The 27,097-nt window shown below is 37.0% G+C and overlaps 1 protein-coding gene across 1 annotated transcript; it reads right to left on the bottom strand.

Annotated features, from left to right (window-relative positions):
• Window positions 1–1,485: 1,485 nt before the first annotated feature.
• LOC125775846 (protein toll-like) lies at window positions 1,486–3,501 on the bottom strand. Its single transcript, XM_049446853.1, has 2 exons — window positions 2,848–3,501; window positions 1,486–2,791 (listed from the first exon to the last, which is right to left on the bottom strand). The coding sequence occupies exons 1-2, from the start codon at window positions 3,499–3,501 to the stop codon at window positions 1,517–1,519; spliced, it is 1,929 nt and encodes a 642-aa protein (XP_049302810.1). The 3' UTR covers window positions 1,486–1,516.
• Window positions 3,502–27,097: the final 23,596 nt, after the last annotated feature.

The following is a 27,097-nucleotide window of genomic DNA, read 5'->3' as shown; positions in this document are numbered from 1 at the left end:
AATTTTAATCTGTTTTAAGCAAATTTTCCAACACTGAAACACTGAATTTATTCTATTGATTTATCGATCGTCAAACATATGATTTTGTGTTATGCTTGTAACAATGTTGAGTCGTGTTCTAATAGCGAAACAAAAAATTGCAGTTTTAAATGATTTAAGAACTTCGAAAGAACAAAAGCGGACCTGTCTTGCTTTCTAAAATACAGGAATTTGCGCTAAAATTAAATGAAGGTTAAGTGCTAGACCGTAGTTGGTTGCAGCGTTGATGCCAGCGAAATGCTCTTAACCTCTTTAAGATTTACGGGGAAGCTTGCGAAAATAACGGAACAAGTACAGCACCTTCATCTCCAACCCTTGACAAATTTTATCCCGATTTCATATTTAGTGTCATTCCAAATGGAAGCTACAAAGGCAAGTATCAGAATCCAAAGGGTTTCAAAACTCAAAAGCAACGCATCATTTTTCTGTTTCTATGCAATGCAACCGGTACGTATAAGCCTGCATATTCCATTGAAAAGTCGGCTAAGTCACGGTCCTTTAAAGGACAACTGCTACCGCTGTTATATTATAAAAATAGAAGTGATTGGATGATGAGTGTTATTGGGAAAAAATTCGAATAAATCTGAATCGAGATCTAGATAACCAGCAGCTATGTTTGATTGTTGATAATGCTCCTTGCCACAATATAGATGCGAAATTCTCAAACGTTACATTTGCATTTTTGAATAACAGAGCAGTAAATTGGGCTATAAAGCTGTAATTTGGTACAGAGGATGATAATAGCAAAGGGCACTTGTGCGCAAAAATTTTTGAAAAAGTGGGCTTCGCCCCGCCCTCTATTAAGTTTAAGGTATATGTCTCCTAAACCCCATATCTCGGGTCTTGACCAAGCGATTTCAACAGTATTTGGCAATATGAAAATGGGTGAAATCGGACTACAACCACACAATCATAACTCTTCACAATCGTCTGTATCCTCGTTGCTTATTTTGGATTTGGCGGAATTTTAGGTACCCTCATTACTTGTTTAACCCTAGTCAGCACCTGACAGTACCTTTCCTCATTGCATTTAAGCATTGTGCCTTTCAAGACTATGGATAAAATATTCCACTGCACTCGAGCTCACGCTTTTTTCTAGTGAAATTTAATACCTATAATTAAAATATTTAAGTCAATTATTTTTGTATACTATATATTAACAGATATAATTGTGCGCTTTTTAACTAATTATACAGAAATTTATAAAATATTTACTTGAAGTATAATAAAATGGATGTGAAGAGTTTATGCGATGACCACTGGTTGGTAAGCAGGTTGGTGAAGAATATCTCAATCTTCAATCTTTCTCTCAGTAGCAACATTTTGAAGAACTCTTTGTGTCACAGAAGAATCGGAAGATTTCAAAAAGTAACTGCAATTAAATGTAATATATTTCATAAATATATTTATATGTATTTTTGATAACTCTTACCATCCTGCAAATAATTTATTTTACCACAAAGGAAGTGAGACAAATTTAAACAATTTCTTCACGCAAACGATTCATCTCGACTTGTCTCATAACATACATTCTGCCGTTAGTTTTTAACATATCAGAACTCCTCTCTCCACGCACTTTATGTGGCATGGCGTAGCGTAACTTGTCCCAAAATCTGACATCTTGCCAAACCAGATAAGTATTCATATCCAAATATGCTCTTAGTTCTCTATCCAATAAGTCAGTTTTCGTGATTTCGCCATATTTAATCATTATGATGCGCGCACGACCCTCGTTCAACGAGCACTGATGCGCTGTGCGAAACTCCATGCGCGCCCAATCCGACTCGATAAAGTGCTGCGAGAGCACAATGATCGTCCGACGCGACTGATCCACCGATTCTATGATTTGTTCAGGTATATAAGCGCCAGCCAGCCAATTGCGTTCGTGTGTGCATACACGAAATGGTGGTTCGCAATGTTCGAGTTGCGGCAGTAATGTATGGTTGACGAAGTCTGCATCCTGGTGTGCATATGAAATAAACGCATCGAATGTTTTATGCTTATCCAACTCACATTCGCTAATGAAAAATCTCAATATGTTGTGGCTATATAACCAGACTTCCACTTCTAATTTATATTTATAGAAGAGTGCGATAATGCAAAGTAAAATAATAATAGTTAACGCTACACTAATCACCGTTGCATTCAAGTTTCGATAATATTCAACATTAACAAGAGTTGGACACAATTCTCTCACATTGTCTATAAGGCGTGTATCGTTCAGCAGATTAACACAGAGTAACTGGTCGGCATCGGGTATGCGTGTCCGATGTGTACGTATGGTGTACAGCAATTGCTGCGTGGAACAGTCGCAAATCCAATAATTATCACTTAGATAGAGATATTGTAGTTTTGTGCTGTCATTGAGGTATGTCCGCAAAAATTCATCATTTAAGGATTTTAAATTATTATTTCGCAGATCCAAAACCGTCAAATTAGTTGGCAGTTGACTGAGATTTATGCTCGTGATTTGATTGTGCGACGCGTTGAGTTGCGAAACGTTACCATAGCCGAAGGTGTTGTTTAGCGGCAATTCAATGAAATTGTTATTGCTAATATCGAGTACCGAACTCTTGAGCCCAACTTGCTCGGGGCGTGGGAGCTGTTCGATATGTTGCGCACCCTTGCAACTGATGTGCAGGAATTCCAATTGTGTGTAACAATGGCAGTTTTTGGGGCACATTACAGGTTCCCAAGCACACAGTTCATTACGTTCCAGCTGCGCGAGATCTTTTACTAGTTTGGTTGACGTCTGAACGCACTGTAAACTATTAAACAACGAACGATAGTTTTCACTGTAAATCCAACCAATTTACAATCGCACACGATCGGATTACCAGTTAATTTGATTTCGAGCGCACAATTAACAGTCGCACTGGAGAAGTTTTGTAAAGCAAAAAAGTTTTCAATCAAATTGTGCTCTAGGTTTATTTCAAATGGGCATGTAATATTCGCAGCTACAAGCCAATCCAACGTGAATTCGCGCAAACGATTGCCACTTAGATTTATTACCGTTGAGTTAATCTTGCCACCTTTGAAGTTTTCTGGTTGCAATTTTTTAATATATTTAAGACCCTCGACTAAAGCCGAACTCATGTTGTATCGAAAAGTTGTCAGTAACTTTGGTATTCTATTGAAGGACGTCTCGGTGCTCCAAATAGTTTGCAGTTGGTTCTGACTTACGTCTAGCCTATGTAGATAATTCAGCGGCTTTAGATTTTCCAAAAGATTTGTGGTGTCGTGCAGGTGATTGCCACCAAGTTTCAACTGCCATAGCCAAGGTGTGTGATCGAAAAGGTGTGGCGTTAAATATTCCAATAAATTGTGACTCAGATGTAGTATCAAAAGTTGGCGCTGATATGCAAATATATCCTTGGACAATTCCCGGATATCATTACGGCTCAAATTCAGACAATTCAGTTGCGTTAGCGTTGCAAAGATTTTTGCATCCAATATTTTCATATTATTTCCGGCTATGTCAAGATATCTGAGCGCAGTGAAGTTTTTAAAGTATGTTTGCGTCAAGTTTTGCAGCGATAAGTACTGGTCTCTTAGACCTTGTACGCTAAGCGTAAGCGTTTCTAGTTTATTTGGCCAATAAAGTATGTCAGTGAGTATGTATATAATATCTGCTTCCCCGATTTCATTTCGATTTGATTTAATAATCAATTGCAGGTTAGTCCCTATCCATTTTGTACTAGAATTTACCGTTGGCTTGGGAGCAAGGTCTATGTTATAGACTAGTGTTAATTTATTCAGATCGTTCACATTTTTTAGAGTTATCCACACTATGTCATTCATATAGATTTCGTGTGAGAAATGTATGCAATTTATCACTTTGATATAACGTGTTTTAAGTAAAATTGATTGAAATTTGCCTTTAAGTAGGAAATCGATATTAGTTTCTGTGACTATAGTATCACACTCTACCTCCAGAAGTCTTTCAAAAAAACTGATGTAAATAGAATTGAGTCCGTCGACAATTTTACATTTAAATTTCTCGCGACCGCAAACACAAGTAGTCTTCTCATCCCTGTGGCAATCGGGGGGCCAAGTGGAGAATGGTTCAACAGTAGTTTCGATTAACTGCATTTCGGTAGTGTGCGCCAACAGAAATTTGTTGTTTATGATCAGTTGACTTAGTATGTAGGCGAGTATTACATACAAATTGCGTATTTTTAATTTGTTCATATTGATTAATTTGCTGTTATTGTTTTTATATTTCCTCTACAATAAATCGGGCTTGCAGACCAACTCACTTACACTTACTGAAATACTAAAATATAATATCGGATTGGTACCCCTTAAGAAACTTAAATCCTATTTTAATTCCTTATCAAGAAAAATATTTGTGAAAACCGCAAACTCGCTAATTTGTTTATTGTTTTAGTAATATTAGAAAAACAAAATTTTTCTAAAATAATTTACTCTTCTGTAGGTTGACTAAATTTATAGCAACGCCACTGAAAGTCGTAAGCGAAGTCATAGCGACGTAGTGTATCACAATAACTTGCGAGATTTGTGGTTAAAAACTTTTTAAAAAATTGCTATGGCCGCGTAAAGGCTATATTAACCACAGGTCAAATCGCTAAAAGTTAAGATAAGCGATTTAATCGGAATGATTTTAACATAATACAAATGTTTAAGATATAAAACAAGCATGTTATGAGTTAACTAGCAAACGTTGTTTTGCAATAAATATTTTTTTTTTAGAAAATGTTTTTTTTTTTAATCAAAATTTCAGTAAATCAGCCATATGCGCTTTTGCGATTTCTTTACACGATTTCTTCGTTTGTATACTCTTGAAACCAGTTGCTACAGAGTTCACCTAACGGAAAGTATGTGATACGACATATGCAACGGGGCAGATTTTGACTGACACCACTATGGTAATCCTATCCAAAGAACAAAAAATCATTGCTGCGAAGAACAAAGTACTTCATATCAAGACGATGCACATTTGCATCTTCAAAATGTCAAAACATTTTTTATAAGCACTTTACAAGATGGCCTTCAGCTCTCGCGTCGAATTTCTTTTTTATGTCTTCAATTGAGTCGAATCGTGTTTCCCGCAGTGAATATTTCAGTGTGGAGAATAATAAAAAGTCACAGGGGACCATATCAGATGAATACGGTGCTTACTCAATGATATTTGTTGAGTGTTTTACCAAAGATTCATTCATAATGATGGTTTTGAGCGATGCATCGCGATGGTGCGTTATCATGATGAAGAATCCACGAACTGTTGGCCCACAAACTCGGACGTTTATGACGGATAGAGTCTCGTAAGCGCCTAATAACACCAAAATAATACTCTTTGTAGACAGTTGAAACGTATTCATAGTGGACGACACCACGAATATCGAAGTAAAAAATGTGCATTACTTTCACTTTCGATCGGCTATGGCATGTATTTTCAGCTTTGGCGCGCCTTTGGGCCGCCATTCGGTTGATTGTTGGTTCGTAAGTGTGTCATATTCGTAGACCCATGTCTCGTCAGCAGTAATTATGCGTTCCATGAAGGTGGAATCCGAATTGGTTCGATCTAGCATGTCTGCAGCTCCTGCTTTCGATACCTTTTTTGAAGGAAATTCAGCTCTGTCGGAATAAGTATTGCTGCTGCTATTTTTCATGCATAATCGTACGTTCACTCTCATGTGACATCTCCAATTTGTAAGCAATCTCTCTCAAGCTCACATAGCTATTATCGGCAGCAATTTCTTTCGATTTTTCAACGTTGTCATCGGTCACACTCTTTGAAGTCCGTCCAGAACGAGGCATGCCTTCGACGGTCTCCCGACCCTCCTTGAATACTCTGTGTCCAATTTCAGCACGCGCCGTTTGAAGGTTGTGCTAACTATAAATCCCATAGATTTAATACTGGTTTCGCAATCTATGTCTCAAGCTTTCAAATGATGCTTTATGAATTTTTTTTTCAACATTTTTTTCATTCATTATATATTCAAAATTTTATAAAAACTTAGTTTCTAAGTTTTGCAAATAATCAGGAATATTCCAAGCATTTACTTTTAAAAATTACGAGATTTTGTGTTGTTGCGCTGCAGCCCAGCTTCACACTTCCTTACTTGTACTTTCTCTCGAACATCAAAAGATGAAGGCAGAAATATTCATATTTGCTAGATGTAAAACTGGAACTAAATAAGTAAACAAATAAAATATAAGGATATATGCATTACTATACTTAGCGACAAGCCACCAACAGCGGCGCCGAGAACTGAACTGAGTGAAGTTAGAAGAAATATAACTTAAAATGGCAGTAACTGGCACTTTAACTATGAGGTATCTAGGTGTACCATTCTAGCGCAATCAACTGGGTACCTGTTTACGCTGCAGCATTATTTCAAGCTACAATAATAAGAATAAGAACAGCAGGAATAAAGAGGGGCGCCAGCGAAGAACAATAACAATTGTTGTTGCAACCGCCGTGAAAAAGGCGGCAAAAGCATTTCAACAGCAGCAGTAGAAGCAGCAGTCGTTTGACCCAGTTTTTGGCGTCGACGAAAGGACCTCTTTCAGGCGCGCTCAACTATGTATGTGCCAAGCATATGTACTTTCGTCCGCAGAGGATCAACAACAACAACAACAAAACTAACAACAAATACTGCCGGTAAGAGTAAGAACAGCGGCAAGCTTTTAAAGCAAATATGCGCCGAAGACATTAAGCCAGGTGGCTGGTTGAAGGTGATTGCGTTGTGCGAAGGACTTCGAGAGCACTGCATTTGTCGCGGAAAGAGAATATGCGTGCCACTCGTGAGTGCTGTATACCATATGTATGTGTATGTATTATTAAGTAGTTGTGTGCTTGTGCATATACAGCTGCACTTGCTACTTTCATATATGCATTTAGGTAAGTTTCTATGGCCATTATGACAACTAATGTGGCGTGTGGCACATATAAGCGTGTATATACATGCATTTATGTCTGGTACTTGTACATATTTATATCTGCACGTTGTTAAAGAATTTACGGTTACGTTGCTGCATTCTACGTGTGCAAAACAATAATAACAAACGCCATTATAACCGACTATGTCTAACCAAATGAGCAACAACAAGCCACAAAACAAACCGCACGTACACAAATACAATAACAACTAAGCAGGCAGATGCATTTGTATATTTATGCATGTGTGCAGATATTTACATGCATAACTGCATTTGAAAAATTTGCGTATGTAGGCTGCTAAGGCAAAACGCTGTAATAAAAGCTTGCCACAAAACGTAAACAAATGCACATGCCAACTGGCATATGTTTGTACAGGTACATATGAGCATTAAACACCAGCAATAAACGATTAAGAGGTCACTTGGTTTTCCTCGCGTAAAAACAGTCTTTTTTGCAATTTTTTCTCATATAAAAATTGAAGTATATTATAAAAAAGAAATTCTGAAATTTTTGGAAAAAAATTTTTTTTTTTTTTTTTGTGACACCATTTCCGGTGACTCCTCGCAAGAACGATGCGCCCGCGTTCTCAAGATAACTCTTTACAGGATCATTTAAAGTGAAAAATAACTGTTTTAGTTAAAACCTTAGCTTAGAACTTAGATGAAGCGAAAAAAATTTAAAAATGTATTTTTGGCAGACATTTTTACAAAAAAGTGTAAATTTCAGTGAAAATTTTGCGACATTTTTTTCAGATAGTTGTAATCGAAAAACAAAATCGTTCTTCTAAGTCTTTAAGAATTGTATCTCAAGGATCTGTGTAAAATTTTATGAAGATTGGTTGCGTAGTTCTCGAGAAATCTTGCAAACGGACTTCAAACAGTCGGACAGTTTCGAAAAAAACGCGCTTAAAGACGGCGCACTTAACCTAGCTAGCCTCGAGCGCACAACTTCTCAAAGCTGTATCTGCGAAACTATTACTAGGATTAACTTGGGACACCAACGTCAAATTTTGTGATCCTTTCTAATAATTCTTCCATTGAATGGCCTCTATGTCTGCATAACCCTTTCCTTTCATGGGCAAAGTCGCACATGCCACATCAGGTGAATACAGAGAGTGGTTAATGGTTAAAATGTGATTTTTGGTCAAATAATCGTCCGTCGAATGTTGGATTCTGAGCAATTCTTGATGGTACAGCGGAACAAATCGTTCACACAACTTTCGTAAGCCCAAATGTTCGGTCAAAATGCGATAAATCGATGTTTTTGAGATGTTCAATTTCATTTCCATGAATTTCAATGATGGTTTCAGCTAATTTTTGATGAATTCACGCACAGTTTTGATGAAATTTCCGGTGATTACAGATTTTGATTGGCCCACATGTTGATCGTCATTTATGTCTTGACGACATCTTGTATATAGGAGTTTAACTTTTAAATTCCATCTCTAAACCTTTTCGTGGTCTTATTTTCCTACTGGGTCTTCAACTATGAAAGTGAATACCATCACACACACACATATATATATACAAACACATGAACTTAGTAACAAATGTGTTTCATTTAAAGCCATTTAGTTGTTGTAGTTTTGCAGTTGTTATTGTTTCACCTCTTTCACAAATATATAGTTATTTTGCATATGAAATTATGAGACGAGAAATGAGGTTATGTTTACCAGCGCTAAATAAAACAGTGGAATACATTCCTACATATTATGCTATGCGAGTTTCGCTACATGCATATGTACATTCCCGCATACTTTTGCTTGTTTCAGTGCAAGGATATTGACAAGTTGGAACTGACGTTAATGCTAGAGACTTTAAGTAAGCCCGGTATATCTTTAATTATGAAAACTAACAGAAAATCAATTACTCAAGTGAGTTATATTTGATTTTACTTTTAATATAAACACATTGGATTGCATGAATACAGACTATAGACTATAGAGATTGACGATTGACGATTGAGATGTATTTTCTAAAATTTTAAATATGGCTTGAAAGAACTTTAATTTAATGTGATTCATAATCAAAGTGTTTTACATGCATGTAAAACCAAATACATAATCAGTCTTCATTTTTCTACTTCGTTAAGGAATTTTTATATTTTTTTTTGAAACAGTTTTGTACATTTTGGGTCTCTCATTTTGAAATTCTGTAGACTTACTGCATTTTCTAATAATTCATCATTCAATCAGTCCCAACTCGAGCCAGTTCGAATGAGCTGAACATTATATATTACGAATGCTCTAAGTATAGATACTTTCTTCAATAGCCTTTTTTTGACAGATAACGTTCATAATTGTTTGGAATTTTATTATGGAAAGACCTACGACTGAACAACTTTTACAAATCGTTCAACTTTAATATGAAAATTCACGTTCTGTAAAGAATATGTTTCGCGTACTTCGCTCAACTTATGGTCAATATAATCGGTCTACTGAGCGATACTATTCGCAATACCCAACTTGAGATCCAACACTCATTATTGGATAATATTTGACCGAATAGACCACCTCCAGCACGCAATGGAGAAAATAAAGAAGGCGTAGCTGAAACCGCTCGACTTTCCCAAGCGATATCGCTTCGCTCTATGAGTTCATGAAACGGTTCAAGAAGATCCGACGTTTTCGAGTTAACAATTTTGTTCAGGGATAAGGCCCATTCCTGGCTCTATGGGTATGCCAAGAAACAAAATTGCCGCATTTAGCATGAAGAAAAACCTTAAGAAACTCAATACCTGTCTTCATCCAGAAAAACAACAGTTTGATGTAGAATCCGGTGGAACCAGCTGAAGCTCGTGATTTCGGCGACATTTGGTTTCAACAAGACGGCGACACTTCCCACTTAACGCATCAATTAATGGATTTATTGACAGAATATTTGGGTGAGCAATAATTTCATGCTCGATTAGCCACCAAGAAAAAGCCTAAAATCTATGCGGTCTATACGGACTATCCCGCTTCGATTCAGGCCAGTAATGTCACTCTCATAGAAATCTTTATCCCTACTGCTAAACGCAGGGCAGTCGATTACCATGCTTCTAAGTATTGCGGAAAATGTTTCACCATTCGCCAGTAGAAGGAGCAAGTAGTAATCAATTGGTGATAGGTTCGGACTATACCCACCCACCTATCGAAGCTCCTGGCCAGTCACTGTCGATGTGTATAGTTGTCCTGAAGGAACACACACCCACTCCTTTGGACCAAACTTAGCTGCTTCTGGGCTTCCCTCAGAGGGTTCAATTGTTGACAGTAGATCTACGAATTAACAGCTTGACCGTAGGAGGGCAGCTGTTCGCAAATTGTTTCCGTCCAATATTATCAAATAAATGGCAACACTTTAGTGACCGTCACTACTGAATTTCGTTTTCGCTTGATGTAGTCATAAATGACCGATAACTTTTTATCATCAGTAATCGTCCGCTTTAGAAATAGGTATATTTTTTAGTAGCGAGGGAAATTCGGTACATGATGTTGAACTTCCAAATGATTTCTTGTGCAATGTTTAGCTTCTGAACAATCAACAAAGTGCTAACATAATGACATGACTCGATGATTTCCATTAATTTATCGCTATTTTCAGCACAAAAAATTGCGCGTGATTAGTCACTACAGTGTTGGAACCATAACCATTATTCTCATTGCATCGACGCGTGTTTTTTCTTTTTGCTGACGCTTCCTCAAATAATAATTAGTCAGATATTCGCAAAACTATTTGACAAGTGTTTCTTAGTACGAAATTGTATCTGGTTATGTCGTATAGTCGTAGTTATGCGAGTACAACGTGAGATGCAGTTCACAAAAGCCATCAGTTTGAAATTTATTGCACTATCTTTTATTAGGCTCTTGAACCACCATAACATTCACATAAATTGACAATTTGGTGCGGTTTTTGGTCTGGTGGAATCATCGGTCTGTACTTATTTCGGAATAAAGCGAGTGCTTACTGTGAATGGAGAGCGGCATAGATCGATGATGACCAACTTTTTATGGCAGCAATCGGAAGAAATTGATCTTGACAACAACTGGTTTCAAAAAAAACCGGGCTACAAGCCACACAGCAAGTGTAACAACCGAATTATTGCATGAAAAGTGTGGAGATTCGATTATTTCAAGAAATTCTTGCAAAAAGTTCTGATTTAACATCATTGAACTATTTATTGTGGGCTTATTTGAAGTCATTGGTCTTTAATAATAAACTAGACTCTCTTTAAGCTTTAGAAACCATATTGAACATGGTATTCATGATATATGTATGACTTGGTTTAGTGGAAAAAGTAGTCGAAAATTGGGTTCTTTGAATTCGTTCCTGCAAAAGAAGTCGTAGAGGCCATTTGAATGATGTTATATTCGGAACTTAATTGTATGAATTGTGCTTCACGTTAGATGGAAAACATTTGAATATCAACACCTTAAGAATTAGTGTTTTTTATAATAGGAAGAAGCATCGAAGGTCGGAGTGCCGAACTTTAATCCGCTAAACCTAATCAACTCCCAACTCATATCACTCCCACGAACCAGCGGATTAAGTATTACAGTATACTCTCGAAAAGTAAATTCTCAGAAAGTAAATAATCGCGGAAAAGTAAATCACCTTTAAGATTACACATACACCTCGAAAAAGTAAATTTTTTAATTTACTTTTCAGAGAATGTGATAAAAAATTCGAAACGAAGCAAGCAGCGTTTTTTACGATGTTACAAAAACACTTACTCTCTTGTTTATCGCGTCTGTTTAGTAAATAAACTTTGAGATATGTACATATGTAAATGGTCAGAAAATATATTGCAAAAGAAAAAAAACAAAATAATATTCAAAATTTTTTCTCTTCATAATAAATACATATGTTTTTCATGTAAATCCATATGTTTTATTGAAGCAAATAAATGAATGAATTTTTTAAGTTTAAAAATGCATTTAATATTATAAAAACAGATAATTTATGTATATATTTGGAAAAGTAAATTATTCGAAAAAGTAAATTACCCAAAATACCAATCGATTTACTTTTCGAGAGTATACTGTACTTCATGGCAGAGAGAAAGACTTTAAGTCTCATCTATCATACGTATTGATTGATGCCTGATATACCGTATATGGCTTAGTTTTGTCGCATTTAGAGCTGACACTTCGCTGACAGCTTTCCATTTATCAAAACTGACACATCAGTGTTGTCAAATTTTACACCGAAAAACTACCGTCATGTGAAGTTTTAACTTTTTCCTTACATTTGAAAAATAAAGGCATTGAAGAAACATTTGAGCACAAATTTTTTATTAGACTTCTATACACTATAACACGTCGGATTGTATACACCTTATAAGGACTAAGTTCGTTATGGAATCGGAACATATAGTATAACTTCGAAAGTAACCATGTCTACTCAGTATTTGGGCTAGGTGGAAGTCTAGGTCCCCATTTTGTCTATCTATCCACGAATGGGTGCCCGGAATTAGTCTATTATCCACAGTCGTTTAGTTGAGGTTTGCCACTTTTGCTGGCACTTTGTGATGCTTTTGGTCCTCTTGTCTTTTTTACGCCTATAGACGGCTCTGACAGCTGGTCCAATCGCCTGAATTCGTCTTTTTATTCCTGGATGTTATGGACGGCATACTAGCTAAAACTTCATAAGGGTCGCTTGATATCATTCGGAAAGCACTTGATAATCATATAGCAGTGATTCTGTGTACAGCATTTATTTGTTAATCATATGCTTTTATTACTAGTGCCTATTCCCATATTCCCATACAATATTATGGAACTCATTGCTTCTGTTATGAAAGCTCGCCAGCACGGTACGTGTATTGGCCATTATTCTCGATTGAACGTTATATATTTTGTTTGTTTTACCCGAAGTATACGCCAGGTGTTCCTTAAATTTTAATTTGAAGTCTAATATTGCTCCCAGATACTTCAGCAGCCGCTTTGAAATAATGTCGCGTTCCCCGTTGATGTGTGATACCCTTTCATCTACCATCCTTGCGCTTAAGATTTCCTCTACCTTCCTTGTGCTTATGACGAAGACTTCCGTTTTCTGCTCAGCCAACTCTATATTCATGGTAGCAAACCATTGACGCAGACCATTTATGCTATCGTTGCCTCTGAGCCGGAGATCACCCAGATGTTTAGCCACTGCTACCACCTTGAGATCATCCGCATATGCGGTTTTTTCACGGTTTTTGGTTGATGTATTTGTATTCTTAACACCCCGTCGTACATCAAGTTCCATAGTTGAGAGCCTATGATCGAGGCTTGCCAATGATAGTGTTTTTTTATGTACGAAATCATAACACTCTTATGGGAAACCCCGCTAGCCGAACTATTTATATAAAAATTTTGCGAGGACTTTGTACAATTTCTCCCACAATTGTATCTTAAACTCACACCTTGCCACACAAGGTTTAAACTTGTTGTCTAACTTTCCTTGGTATTTTTGGCGAAAAGGAATTTTCATCTCTAATTTAATTTTTGTCATCAACGTCGTCAAGTTTTCTTTCTGTGAATGCAACAAATGTGTGCGAAATTCTGCGCTCGCTCCCCACCGCTCTACTTCCTTTTTGCGTTTTAGTTTCTTTTTCTCTATTCGCCTGCAGAGTCTTACGCAACATCTTCTGCCTTTTATTCGTCGCTTTTCGTTGGCCTTCGCATTTTCCGCGCGCGCACACGACTTACATTCAAAGATTTATGTGCCACACAATTAATCAGCGTGTGTGCAACATGCGAACTCGTGTACGGCAGTGCTGCTAACAACATCAAGTGCAACAACAACAATGAAGGCAACAGCAGCAAGCATGAGCGGCATGTCACTGGGTTTGTCGTGAATTGCTCCAACGGCGTCTCCCTATTCGCAATGTTGATATTAAGTTGATTCTTGTTGCTGTTGTTGTCAACAGTACTAGTCGCAACCGTAATGTTGCTGCAACGTAATTAGAATGCAACGCTGCAAGAAGTCAGCCAGTCAGCCTGCCTTGCCACAGTTATTGCGCCGCTACGCCATACATGTGCCACAACGCTACACACACACATATAGACAAGCGTTCAAGCTCAAGCCATTTGTATTCATATGCGTTGCATACGCAATGCACCGTTGTTTTTTTTTTGTTTTTTTTTTTGCTTAGAGCATTCTTCATAAAATATCTGGCGTTAAATTTTCCAGCATTTAATTAAAAACATGTCACTTAATGGCTCTTTCATGTTTGTTGCGCGTTGCAAGGTACGTAGTATTGTTGTTGTTGTAGTTACATGTAAATGCATATGTACCTACAACACTTATAATCTTGTCTTCTTACAAAAATAGCTAGGCCACTGCCAGCAGGCAGCTCGTAGGTGCGCGGCCCGCAGGCGACAACTCATTAGTACGGCAGGCGGCAGACAACAGCCGCCACAACCGCCGCGCCGCCAGTCTGTGTACGGCAAGTGGCTGCGGCTGTATGCATGTGGCATTGTTTGCTCTGATATTTACGAGCATGTTGCACAAAGTGTGGCAACAATGCAGCAGTAGGCAGCAGCCGACTAAATATTGCTTGTTGCTGCAGCGGCATGAAATTAATGGCTTCCGTTCGCCGTTGCAGCGTAAGTGAAGCGTTAAACGCCTGGAAGTAGGCAATGCTGTGCTATTTAAAAGTGTAAGTTTTATATATATTAGTGTCGCTTTGTGTTGCAGCGCAATGAATAATACTCTCGCTTTTTAATTGGCTTTGTGGCAATTTGTTGGCTGTACGTTTGTGGGCCTCGTGTATTAATTAAAGTTTTTATGCATTAGTCAAAAGTTTTTATTCAAGTTTTTGGCGTTTTGTTAAGGTATTTTTAAAACGAAGGTAATATATGAAAGTGTATCATACAAAAAAACAGCACAAAAATATATGTGTTCCTGAAAGCAACAATAGAAGTTTTTATGTTACATTAAACCCTATGATCAAAATTGAATCGGACTGGTTCATTTGAAGTGCACATTCAAAGCGAATCGATATACAAAAATATATGTCTAGTTTAAATCCGTAATAGAAGTTTATTTATTGTACTTAAACCTTATGATCAAATTTGACTCAGACTGGTCCTTTTAAAATGCGCACGCATCGATATAATTGTAATTTCTTATATTGGTGCAAATGACTTGTACATGAAATAGGAAATGGCACAATGAGTTTGATAAAAAAGTTTGTTTTCAGTGAAATCACGGCTTCGTAATCGCTGATGAAATTTTGTAGAATTATTATGGAGCCTCTACCTTATCACGAACCTAAAACTTGCTATATTCGAGTCGTCCGCCCATGCAGCATTAATGACGATAACATGAAATAGTAAGAGAAATAGTGATTGAAAGGGCATGGCATCAGAAGATAGCAAATGATCTCAACATAGCTTTTTCATTTAGGTACGAAAAGTGTTAATACTAAGCTTGTATTATGTAAATAACCCGATTCTTTTACAAAAAACGGTGACGAATAGATAACGAAACGTAGATGCTTGACAATGAAGCGGAGGACCTTTCATGCACAAAACGCATCACTTTTTTGTAGCGCGACGTGGGTTTATGAATACGAGTATGACATCGAAACTATCCGTAAATCTAGTGAATAGTGTGCCAAAAATGAGCCCAAAAAACCCAAATGCGCTGAAAGCATTAAAGGTCATTCCAACCGAGGCTTGCACCAATAAAAATTGGAGTCAGTGCTGATACGCTGTGCTTTGTTCGAAACGAACCCATTTATGAGACGATAATAAAAATGTTTATTCAAATACGTGAAGAAATTATTTTCTGTTTGTTAGTCCGGGGCAAATTTAAACAGAGTGAAGATTTTTAAAGCTGTGTTCCGCTGCCTAAGGTCGGATGGAAACTATTGGTAGAGGAACCTCTTTGGAGTAGGCTAATCGGTACACTGTGATTATAGCATAAATTTACATGAATAAAAACTCGTCACTTCTAAAGTCTTCTTCTTTCTCTTTATGGTCGTAGAAACGCTTAAGCGGTTATAGTCGAGTTCCTAAAGTCTATCAGCATTAAAAAGAACGTAAGTTTGAAATCGTTCTTCACCTAAAACCAAACAATCAACACATAGCGTTTATATACCCCAAACTATCCACTGCTTTTTAATGCTGATCAGTCAAAGATTGTCATATCATACTTTTTATTTCTATAAATGCGAAAAAGGAGTTTGGTTGCTGGTAACATAAAAGGTGTTTTGTTCCTGGTAATGTGACATCCAACCACATACAATGCCTGTAATTCCGTTCTGTTAATTTTGATGTTAAAATAGTACCTCTACTCTGAAAGGTCAATAATTGAATATAACGATACATAAATGGAAATCTACGATTGCCCAGGAGCTAAAAATTTCAGGAAAACCGTCTGGAACCATTAAATAACGCTGGATATAGAAAGAAACTCGTTGTCGCGAGATAACGTTAAAAAATATCATACACAGGATTGCCATCTCCGAAAATCTGGTTTGGAACTGAGATATTCGCCTCAACTGAACACCGATTATCCCAGTTTTATAACAAGAGGGACGAGAATTTGTATACGAGGGTATTATGAAATTTTAAAAACAAGTTCTGTAACATAACGGTGTATATTTGACGTAAATCGGATCATGTATGCCAAGAAACATTCAATTTAACGCAAAAGTAATGGGTTTTATTTTTATTAAAATCATTATTTTATGGCCAAGGGCTACAAATGTAAAGTTTGAATTTCTGAATTTTCGTCATCATACCTGTAATTGGAGAATGTAATTAGGATTGTTGAAGCTTGGAAAATGTTACATAGAGAACAATGTCTGGAGAATGCATGCTCGAAATGTGAAGCTCTGATACGTGTCGTGGATCTTGTAACTAGCTGCATCTCTCTTTCGCGACTTAAACGTTAAGTTTACTTTAAAATTGAAGAGTATATTTGGGTTTCTTCCGCAAGCGCGAGATAATGAATGAATATCGACTGGAAAACTAGCTTCAAACGAAAAAAGGATCACTGAAATTTTTAGCTAAGCTTAAATCTTTACTACATGGATTGATATCAGAATGTATAACCTTTTCGAAACAAGTTTAAATACTTGCATGACTGTTATCTGTTACATAACTTGCACTGATTCTCCACTTTTCAATATGTAACGGGTAATCCAAGTAGAGACGCTCTTTTCAAGAGTCTTTTTTTGACAGATCATGAGTAGTGTCAAGCTGTCAAATTATGTTCAGCCTTGTTTGGGATTTCATCATGGAAAAACTTACGGCTGAACACAGTTTACAAACTGTTCAGCTGTATTTCGAAAATTCACAATTCTGTAAAGAATGTGTTTCACGCGCTTCGCTCAACTTATGGTCAACATAATCGACCTACTGTGTAAACAATTAGCAACACCATCGTCCATCTTCATTCTTGCATAATATTCGACCGGATAATATTCGACCGAATAGACCATATCCAGCAAGGAGTGAAAAAAAATACAGCAGCAGTCACTGAGGGTATACGCGAAGACTTTAGAAAGTCGATTCGGCGCCGTTTGCTGCAACTCGAACTGAGGTATGGAATGCTATTTTATATCTAAATCTTAAATTTAAAGCATACAAAATTGAGCTTGTGCAAGAATTGAAGCCGTTCGACCTTCCCAAGCGACATCACTTTGTTCTATGGGCTCTTGAAAAGCAATGACTCCCATTTCTGGATCAATGGGTAAGTAAAAAAGCAAATTTGCCGCATTTTGAACGAAGAGCACCCTGAAAAGTTTCACGATCTGCCATTTCATCCAGAAAAAACGCTTTGGTATGGTTTATGGGCCAGTGTAATCATCGGCCCATATTTCTTCAAAAATAATACCGGTGAAAATGATGTAATCGGCAATGACGAACGTTATTGCGTCTTGATAACCGATTATTTAATACCTGACATTGAAGATGGAGTCACCTCCCACACATCGCATCCATCAATGTATTCCGGTGAGCAGATAATTTCACGATTTGGGCCAGTCGATTGGTAACCAAGATCGTGCGATATCACACCATTAAGTCTTTCCTGAGAAGATGTGTGAAGTCTTAGGCTTATGCGGATAATCTCTCTTTAATTCAGGCCTTGGAGCAACACATCACGTTCTAGCGATTCAACGAAAATTGGACTCAACGGGTGGACCATCAGGAAGGTAACCACGGCCAATATTTGAAAGAGATAGTCTTCAAGAAATAAATGCCAAAGAAGGTTTTTTCAATGATAATAAACATTCCCCATTACATTTGAATTTTCTGCGTTTTTTCTTTAAAAAAGTAGGGAAGCTCAAAAAGGGCACCCGAACAAACTGATCGATTTGTGCTTACAGCAGAGCTACAAAACATATTTTTCAGATCAAACCACTTTAGCATAAAACCGTCAGTTTAATTCACCGATCGAAATAAAAATAAATATCTGCCTGAAAACTTTCAAAAAAAAGTTTGAGAAAGGCAAATCTGTTGGAGTTGTAATTCAGTCAATGCCAACATACCTCACTTCTGTGAAATTTTTTGTAAGTGAAACTGATAAAATGGTGCTTACACTATACTTTTGGATCGCTATTGCAACTACTATTTAAAGTACAATATTTAAATTACGCTAGATGTATCAAAAGTTTTTGTTTTTAAGTCGTATATGCTCATATCTCTGAAATAAAGAAATCTCTCTTATACGATAGCTTCGGTTCTTAAACTTAGTTCATTTAAAATTGCTTCATATTCCTTGCTAGTATTTCACAAATTATTTCTACCTCTTTAGTTTATGCCTGTCACATATATTCACATAATTTCGTGAACACTAACAACATATCAATATATTTATATAGAAAAGTCTTACCCCATCCCAACAACCCCACTAGAAAACACTAATTCCCAACGGTGCGTTGTTGGTTAATGCTAAAAAATGATTTCCCAAAAATCACATTCACGCATTTCCGCTGAGATTGGTAATGGATTGGTGGTAGCGGTAGCTGTGGTGGTGGTGGCTTCCCTACGTGCTCAAAAATCGATCAAGGTGATTAATGAAAAACCTCATAAAAATCTCTCACGTGTGAAGTGACAAGAAGCATGTTCCTCCCTGCTTGTGTGTGTGTGTAATATAAATATAAATTAGTATAAGTGTTCGTGAGTGGAGGTGAAAGTGAAAGTTGGTGGCAATATGATTGGGAAAATTTTTCAAAATCACATAATGCGCAGAAAAGTAAAAAACAGAAGCAAAGAAATTAAATAAGCGAAAAGTTGAAAATAATGCGTAGACGAGGTTAACGGAGGTAAAGTAAAGCATAATATACTTTATATGGTTAGAGAAGTGATTAAATATTATTTTCTCACATATGTAAGTTAAAATTTTTTTTACTTGTGATCATGATCCAGAGACTTTGCGCTTATTCTTGATAGTATAGGCTATTGCTTTTCAGTACTGAAGATGTTTTTAGTTAAAATTTTAAGTGATTACTAACGAGAATAACGGGTGATTTTTTTGAGGTTAGGATTTTCATGCATTAGTATTTGACAGATCACGTGGGATTTCAGACATGGTGTCAAAGAGAAAGATGCTCAGTATGCTTTGACATTTCATCATGAATAGACTTACTAACGAGCAACGCTTGCAAATCATTGAATTTTATTACCAAAATCAGTGTTCGGTTCGAAATGTGTTTCGCGCGCGTGTTTTGTTCAGCGATGAGGCTCATTTCTGGTTGAATGACTACGTAAATAAGCAAAATTGCCGCATTTGGGGTGAAGAGCAACCAGAAGCCGTTCAAGAACTGCCCATGCATCCCGAAAAATGCACTGTTTGGTGTGGTTTGTACGCTGGTGGAATCATTGGACCGTATTTTTTCAAAGATGCTGTTGGACGCAACGTTTTACGGTGAATGGCGATCGCTATCGTTCGATGCTAACAAAACTTTTTGTTGCCAAAAATGGAAGAATGAACTTGGTTGGCATGTGGTTTCAACAAGATGGCGCTACATGCCACACAGCTCGCGAGTCTATGGCCATTTTGAGGGAAAACTTCGGACAAACAATTCATCTCAAGAAATGGACCCGTAAGTTGGCCACCAAGATCATGCGATTTAACGCCTTAGACTATTTTTTGTGGGGCTACGTCAAGTCTAAAGTCTACAGAAATAAGCCAGCAACAACTATTCCAGCTTTGGAAGACAACATTCCGGAAGAAATTCGGGCTTATTCCGGCCGAAATGCTCGAAAAAGTTGCCCAAAATTGGACTTTCCGAATGGACCACCTAAGACGCAGCCGCGGTCAACATTTAAATGAAATTATCTTCAAAAAGTAAATGTCATGAACCAATCTAACGTTTCAAATAAAGAACCGATGAGATTTTGCAAATTTTATGCGTTTTTTTTTTAAAAAAAGTTATCAAGCTCTTAAAAAATCACCCTATATAAAAAGTGGTGGAAAAGATCCTACTTCTTGTTGCCGTTCACTCTTAAGCTACTTAAGCTGTTTATTGAGTTAATGTTGGATACCAAATTGTTTGATATGGCTCCCATAACAAATTTGTGTTGTCAAAGTATAACCTTCGTATTCTCCATAGTTGCGCAAAAGTGGTTGGTGTCTCATAATAATTTTCATAAGATATTGAGGAGCGAGTATGTTATACAGTGCCTTGATTATGTTTGCCCACTTTGCTGAGTTGAAGACAATCGTCACATCCAGAAGAACCATGCATGCAATACTTTTTTTATTCCGCCTGTCCATCGCTTGCCACTTCCTGCGCATTTCGAATGGTGGACCACTTTTTCATAGAGCCGAATTTTCTTTCTGAGAATCCGCCGGCTTTCAGGATTCTAACTTCAGGCGGGGTCTTACTATGCTTTCGGATACTTCGCCAATTGTGTCAAGCACGCACAAAGGTTACTATGATGAAGGTTCTTACTGAAGATTGATTACATTGTAGACGGCTGGAGACTAGCTGAATTGCAGAGCTTTCTGAGTTCAGCTATTTCATTGAACCAACACGCTGGCTTCCGGTTGTTGTGGTGTCCTGTCCTACGCATAGTTGTGTTGCAAGCTGTGAACAGTTCCTCTAGCACTACGAATGTCAAGTGAATGGCGTCTTCGCCTTGCCTATTTACTGAACTTCAAACTATCGCAAAAAGGTGGGCATCAAATCCTTTTGTATCCAGATTCGTTTTTGGCATGTTTTCTTGCGAAAGCGTTCCGTGTATCCGGAATACAAGACTACAGCAATAATAGTCATGTTACTATTGTAAATATGTCCGACACTGCAAACTTAATGTGCCTGCTAAGAGCGTCGTTGGCAAACATGAGGTCGATTATTGAGCCTTTTGAAAAGTATTTTGCCTCCCGCTATTCAGGATCGTAGGATTCGTTTGGCCGAGGAATTCTAGTATCAGCAGGTTTGTGCGCCTGCTACCTCAAGTGGTCGACCAAGCATTGAAGTCGCCTGGATTATTTATAGATAGATGATTTGCCTCTGGCAAGTCCCAGGAGGAAGTATTCAAAATCATTAATTGAGGCGCTGGCAGGAGCATAACAGCCAAAGTATATGTCAAGTATATTTGCCCATTTTACCAATTATGATTGCCAATTATGACCTTTGGGGCGATATGTAAATTGTTGTCCTTTACATTATCACATTGCAGCCTTGCCAGAAATGTTTGTACGTAGTCCAAGTGCTTTGCGAACGCTGAGAGTATTCCTCGCTTAATAAGGCGATATCAATATTTTGTTCAAACACTGGCTGTTTTAGCAGATCTAGTGCTGCTGCGCAATGATTTCAATTTCATTGTATTATCCTCATTTTTCTAAAGATTTCGCCATCTACAGATACTTGGGACAAGTAGTACTCAAGGCTGAGTGTGCTCCCTAAGCATAGCAAACAGCTTGGATCGTTAGTGCATGACTTCGCTACATATCCACCGTGTACATATAACGACATGTCTACGGTAGTTAGATCTAATATTTATAAACTTTGAATTCAAAGTGAATGTGTAAAAGTAATTTAATGTTCCATGTTCCTAAGTTAGGCTCCCTTAATCGCTTCTTTTTCAAAACTCAAGCGTTGCAATGAAATAACTCCAAAGCTTCTTGATCGATTTCAATAGTTTGGAAACATAAATTATTCTTTTCTTCCATGAATGCATACACACTAATTTTTTTTCTAAGCCTTCTAGTTTCTGATGTTCATTAGTAGTATACCTATGAATAAGGGATCTGTCAAACTGAGTGGATATGCCTTTCTAGAAAATAATGCTTATATTTTTGTCTTGTTTGTCACATTATTTATTTGGTAGGAAATACATGAATGAAAACAATTTCTAAACTAAAGAGGTTCGTATTACTATAGTAACTATTTCTTACCGCCAAAAGCCTCAAGAACAAGAAAAGATCTTTAGTAAAAAATCAAATAGTAAAAAGAACAACTTAATTATAGTCTTTTAGAAAAAACCAGCATACTTTTCTAGCTCCAAAACTCAGGAAAAACTTTCTTGTCTAAATAAATACATTTTATTTCCAGCCTAGTGTTTATGACGAATGAAAAGCCCAACTGTTAAATTCTTTTCTTTTGCATAGAAAGAACACCAAGCTATCCTGGCTAAATTTTCATAAATCTCCTGAGCTGAACTGTTAAATCTAACTATTCAAATCAGAGATGATGGAGAAGCGTGAAATTTCACACAAATTAGCCGCTTAATAATACAAAGGATAAGTTCATTGACACTAACGCGATTATTTACGCAAAGGACATTAATATGCAGTTCGGCAACGTAACCAAAAAATCCTTTCAAAAAATTTTCTAAGTATGACACATGAGCCACAAAGTGTAAATGACCGTACAAACAATGAGCAGAACGAGAAAATAATACGCGCTCATCACGCGACGCGCCGAAAAATTTGAATGCCGCAACGCGAATGAAATAATTAAGAATCTTTATAAAAGATTTAAAAAGCAAAAAATATCTTAGAGCGCCTCAACTTCCACATGTATGCTGTATATATGTTTCCAGCTTAGAGCCCTGATGCTGACGCAGCGAAACCCTGCCTGCCTTTCACCAAACTAAACCACTGTCAATTCAAGTGTGAGCACGTACCGAAATCCAAACGAAGAATAGAAATTCAAAAAGCAAAAAAAATTCCTTTCAAATGCCTCGTTTGTTACCAGCTATCATACATACTGTTGCAACAACGCACGAGCAACAGCCATTCACCCTGAGCAAATTAAGGATCAATTTCGGGATTATATGGAGACACACCGCCGAACATTCGCTTCGTTGGGCTCGTGTATTTCGCTTACACCATGCATTTCAAAACAATAGCAGTCCGTTTTCGCCTCTGTTGAATGTTTGAATGTGTGTGTGCGTCGCGTCTATGGGTGCATTTAAAACCACTAGACTGCATAACGGTTCATCGATGCTTTGGTTCATATGCGCGGGCGCGTCCTTCTTTCTTTGTACACTTGAATTTGAGCTCGGGATATGATACAACAAGAACACCAAACTATGACAACAGCACTAATGTATGGTGATGGTGGAAAATCTGTGGTATTAATTGCACTGCAATGGTGTATTTTTCCAAGATCTTATAACCTTCATGACACTGCTAGATACAATGTTTCGTATAAATGACGATAACACATTTTTGTTGGGGATTTTGGTTTCACTAAAATTTACTGGTAATCAAACTTTTCTTACTCCTTCAAAGGCGTTAATAAATAAGATTAGTTGTAAAAGAGTTTCTAGATGATAATTCCAAAAAATTATACTTTGTTCAGTGCCCTTTCGTAGTACCCAGTGTTTATTCTAGTAATAGTAGCTTTACGGTTTCCCCGAAAATCCGTCTAAGGGCGATGGAATTCCTTCAGAATCGGTTTCCTCACAAATATAGTCAAAGGCGATTTAGTTCCTTCGCTACGGTGCATTAAATTTTTCACAGACAATTCATGTGGTATTAAAACACCGAGCTTTTTTTTTTTGTAGACAGCCTTTTTTAAATAGTTCAAACCGTTTGATGATGAATGTTATATTTCTTAGCGATGTTATGTATGCTTATGTGACGGTTCTGGTCAATCTTTTCCATAATGTCAGCGACTTTTCCAACGATAAGTCGACCAAACTGGCAGACATGTAATGACAAAATACGAAAAGACTTTTTCCACTACCCAATATTAGCGATCTATAAGTATTTCTGACGCCAGAACTACGTAAGTTTATAATGATAGCAAAACTTTCAATTCCTAACAATTTTAATCTCTAGAAATCATATCAGTTCAAATGAAAAAGAAAACTAATTGCAAAACATTGTTGCAGTACATTGGACACCTCTGTGAACTCAAGGCCCGGAAGAAATTGTCCGCGATCTCACCCATTTTCTCACTTCACTTTTTAAACAACGTAAGTTTGACCGCGATATTGTCATGAACCGAGAAAAGTATACTAAAAAGTGGGCAGAAAATCAGTACTTCTACTAATCTGATAAAAATCACTGTTAAAAATGTCTTTCTTTGTCTTGTATACGGCTAAGCCAAGTTCAAAATCCAGAAAAATCTGAAATTGTGAAAAAACTGTTTTGAGTAATGATCACCTTTTCATAGAAAATAGGAAAATATCACGTACACTCGTAGTTGTCAAAATTTTCACTGAAAATCTCTTAACGAAGCAAAATTCGCATTAAATTAAGATGTAAACACAAATAGAATAGGTAACTTGACCAAACAGCTAGGGGTTCAATTTCCGGAAGAATCCGAAATTATAAGAAAACTATTACGAATAATGGTCATCACTCGTTAAATAATAGATAAACACCAAGAATACATGTGGTAAGAAGAAAATTATCTTAAAATCCCTCAGCAAAAGAAACTCTTTCATGAAACATAATTGAGATGTAAAGTACAAATAGAAAAGGAAGCACGTGAGGAGTTCTGCTGTCAGGGGCGTTTGACTTTCAGTTCTCGCATGATAAATAGGATTTAAGGGTCTATTTGTATAAATTATCAGCAGTGTATATTTACCAAGAGATGAGACAAAAGTTTACCTTGGTCATCCGCAGTAAGAAGATCTCGTTAAAAACACACAAAATGAAATGTTCACATGTTAAATGAAAAATAATAAGAGTTTGTTCATAACTTGTCATCCACCTCAAAGTAATCACCCATGGACACCAAGCACTTGTGCAAAGTTTTTTCTTCGAAACAGTTATTAAAATCAATTTCCGGAATAGCCTCCAATGCCGTAGCGTTGTACGTTTAATGTCTTCAATTAAAACGACGCATAATAATCAAAAAATATTCATTGTTGACAGTTTGGCCAGTTAGAAGGAAATCTAGGTGCACCACACCTCGATAATCGAAGAAAACTTTGATTTTTGACCTAATTTTAGTGGCCTTTTCGTCTGCGGCTTACCTTTGTCACGATATTCGGTTGATTGATCGTCTGTTTCCGGGTCTTAAGTATTGATCCAAGACTCATCGCCAGTAATAATAAGTTTGATGATCTCCTGGTAGTCGGGCAGTATTGTTTCACAGACGTTAACGTAACGCTGTTTTTCGAAAAAATATAGTGATTTCTGAATCAGCCCAAACTCAACGAATAGGTTTTCAAGGAAATTTAAAAAGTCTTACTATTTTTTGCTGACAGTAGTAAATATACTGATAGTCAGTATTTTAGTCTCTAAGAAAACTTTTCTATCTCTACAAAAAATGATGATTCGTACTATCGTGAAGGGTATACAATTTCACTAACTTCAAATACACCTTAACGCGCTCACTTGTTTTTTGGGTTATGGTTATGCCACATTCAACGATTTTATCCTTGCGCTTACACTTGCAACTGTGCAGGGATGGGCTTTGTTGTTGTTGCTGTTTGTGACTGCCGCTATTGTAACTAACTGTTCCTGTTACATATTGTTCGCATTTAATGTGTATACGCGAGGGCATCGGATTACGCATATGCTTGCCACACTTTTTTTTTGCTGTGATGGTGCTCAAATCTTGCAGCTTCGCTGCAATAAACGCTTACCATTCACCACCCCAACGCCACTGAGGATATTCGCTGCTGACGCAGTCAGCCTTGTATTGCGTCGTTTGGTAGAGTTGCTTTGGTTGTGCTTGTTGCCACAACAACAACTGACATCAACACGGCAATGTGCGCTGTTTGTGTTTGTGCTTTGAGTAGGGTTGCTGCAACATTGCAACGAGTTAGCAAAGGTACAAAGCACTGTAGCTAGGTAGGTTATACACCATTGTACCCCCTTACTTCCCGTTTCTGGATTTAATTTGATTTTGCTCTTGTTGCTTGCAGTTCACTGCTTTTTCGAAAACAAATTTTTATTAATGATTGCAATTGCATTTAGTGGGTTAAATGTTTGCAGCAATAACAACAACAACAAAAGAATGCACAACAACTGATCCCTTCACATAAAAAACACTCGACTTCAATCCCTTCGAATCCCCTGCGCATCAATAACAAAGTATGATGGCATATCCGCTAACAAAGTAACTTCCGCAGGACTTTGTATGTGATCGTTTAGTTTCGTAATTCATAAATAAATACGATGAAAAATTGCAAAACGTTAAAAAGGTATTAGGTTGTAGTGAAATGTACCCAGCTGCAGGCGCTCAAGTGCCGGCTTAACTTTTCTCGTCGCAAAATGGTTTTAGGTTTTGAGCTCCTTTACTTGCTGAGTGTGTGTACTCACCCTGAGCAGATTAGATGCATCCTCTTTTTCGAAATGTTTATACAAAGTATGTTTTTTATTGATTTCTAATACATTTGTTTGCTGAAGGTTTTATAAGAATTGCCCAAAAGGATTCTATTAATACAATAAATCCACGAACTGATCTCTACAAGATCATTAATTTTCATTTCGTTGAAGAAAGGAAGGATTAGCTGCGCAGATGATATTGCTACATACATATGTATGTATATAATCTATATTCTCGTATATTACAGAAATGTTTCTGTACGAAACAATACAGATGGGATAAGAATATTAGAAATCCTACATCAGTTCCGGAAATAGAAATTTTTTATTATGTTTGTTATAACATCTACTTAATTGTCAAACCTCGTATATAACCTATTATTAAATAAAATAAGATAAAGTATACCGGGTTAGAATGCTATGACAACTACTTTAATCCACGACTAATTTTAGGAATAGTCTAATATAACTGAATGCGGTCTCTTTTCTT

Source organism: Bactrocera dorsalis, chromosome 1, assembly GCF_023373825.1.
Source record: "Bactrocera dorsalis isolate Fly_Bdor chromosome 1, ASM2337382v1, whole genome shotgun sequence".
In the NCBI taxonomy this organism is placed as follows: domain Eukaryota; kingdom Metazoa; phylum Arthropoda; class Insecta; order Diptera; family Tephritidae; genus Bactrocera; species Bactrocera dorsalis.
Note: the sequence above shows the minus strand (reverse complement) of the source record. Positions and strands in the feature narration are given on the sequence as shown.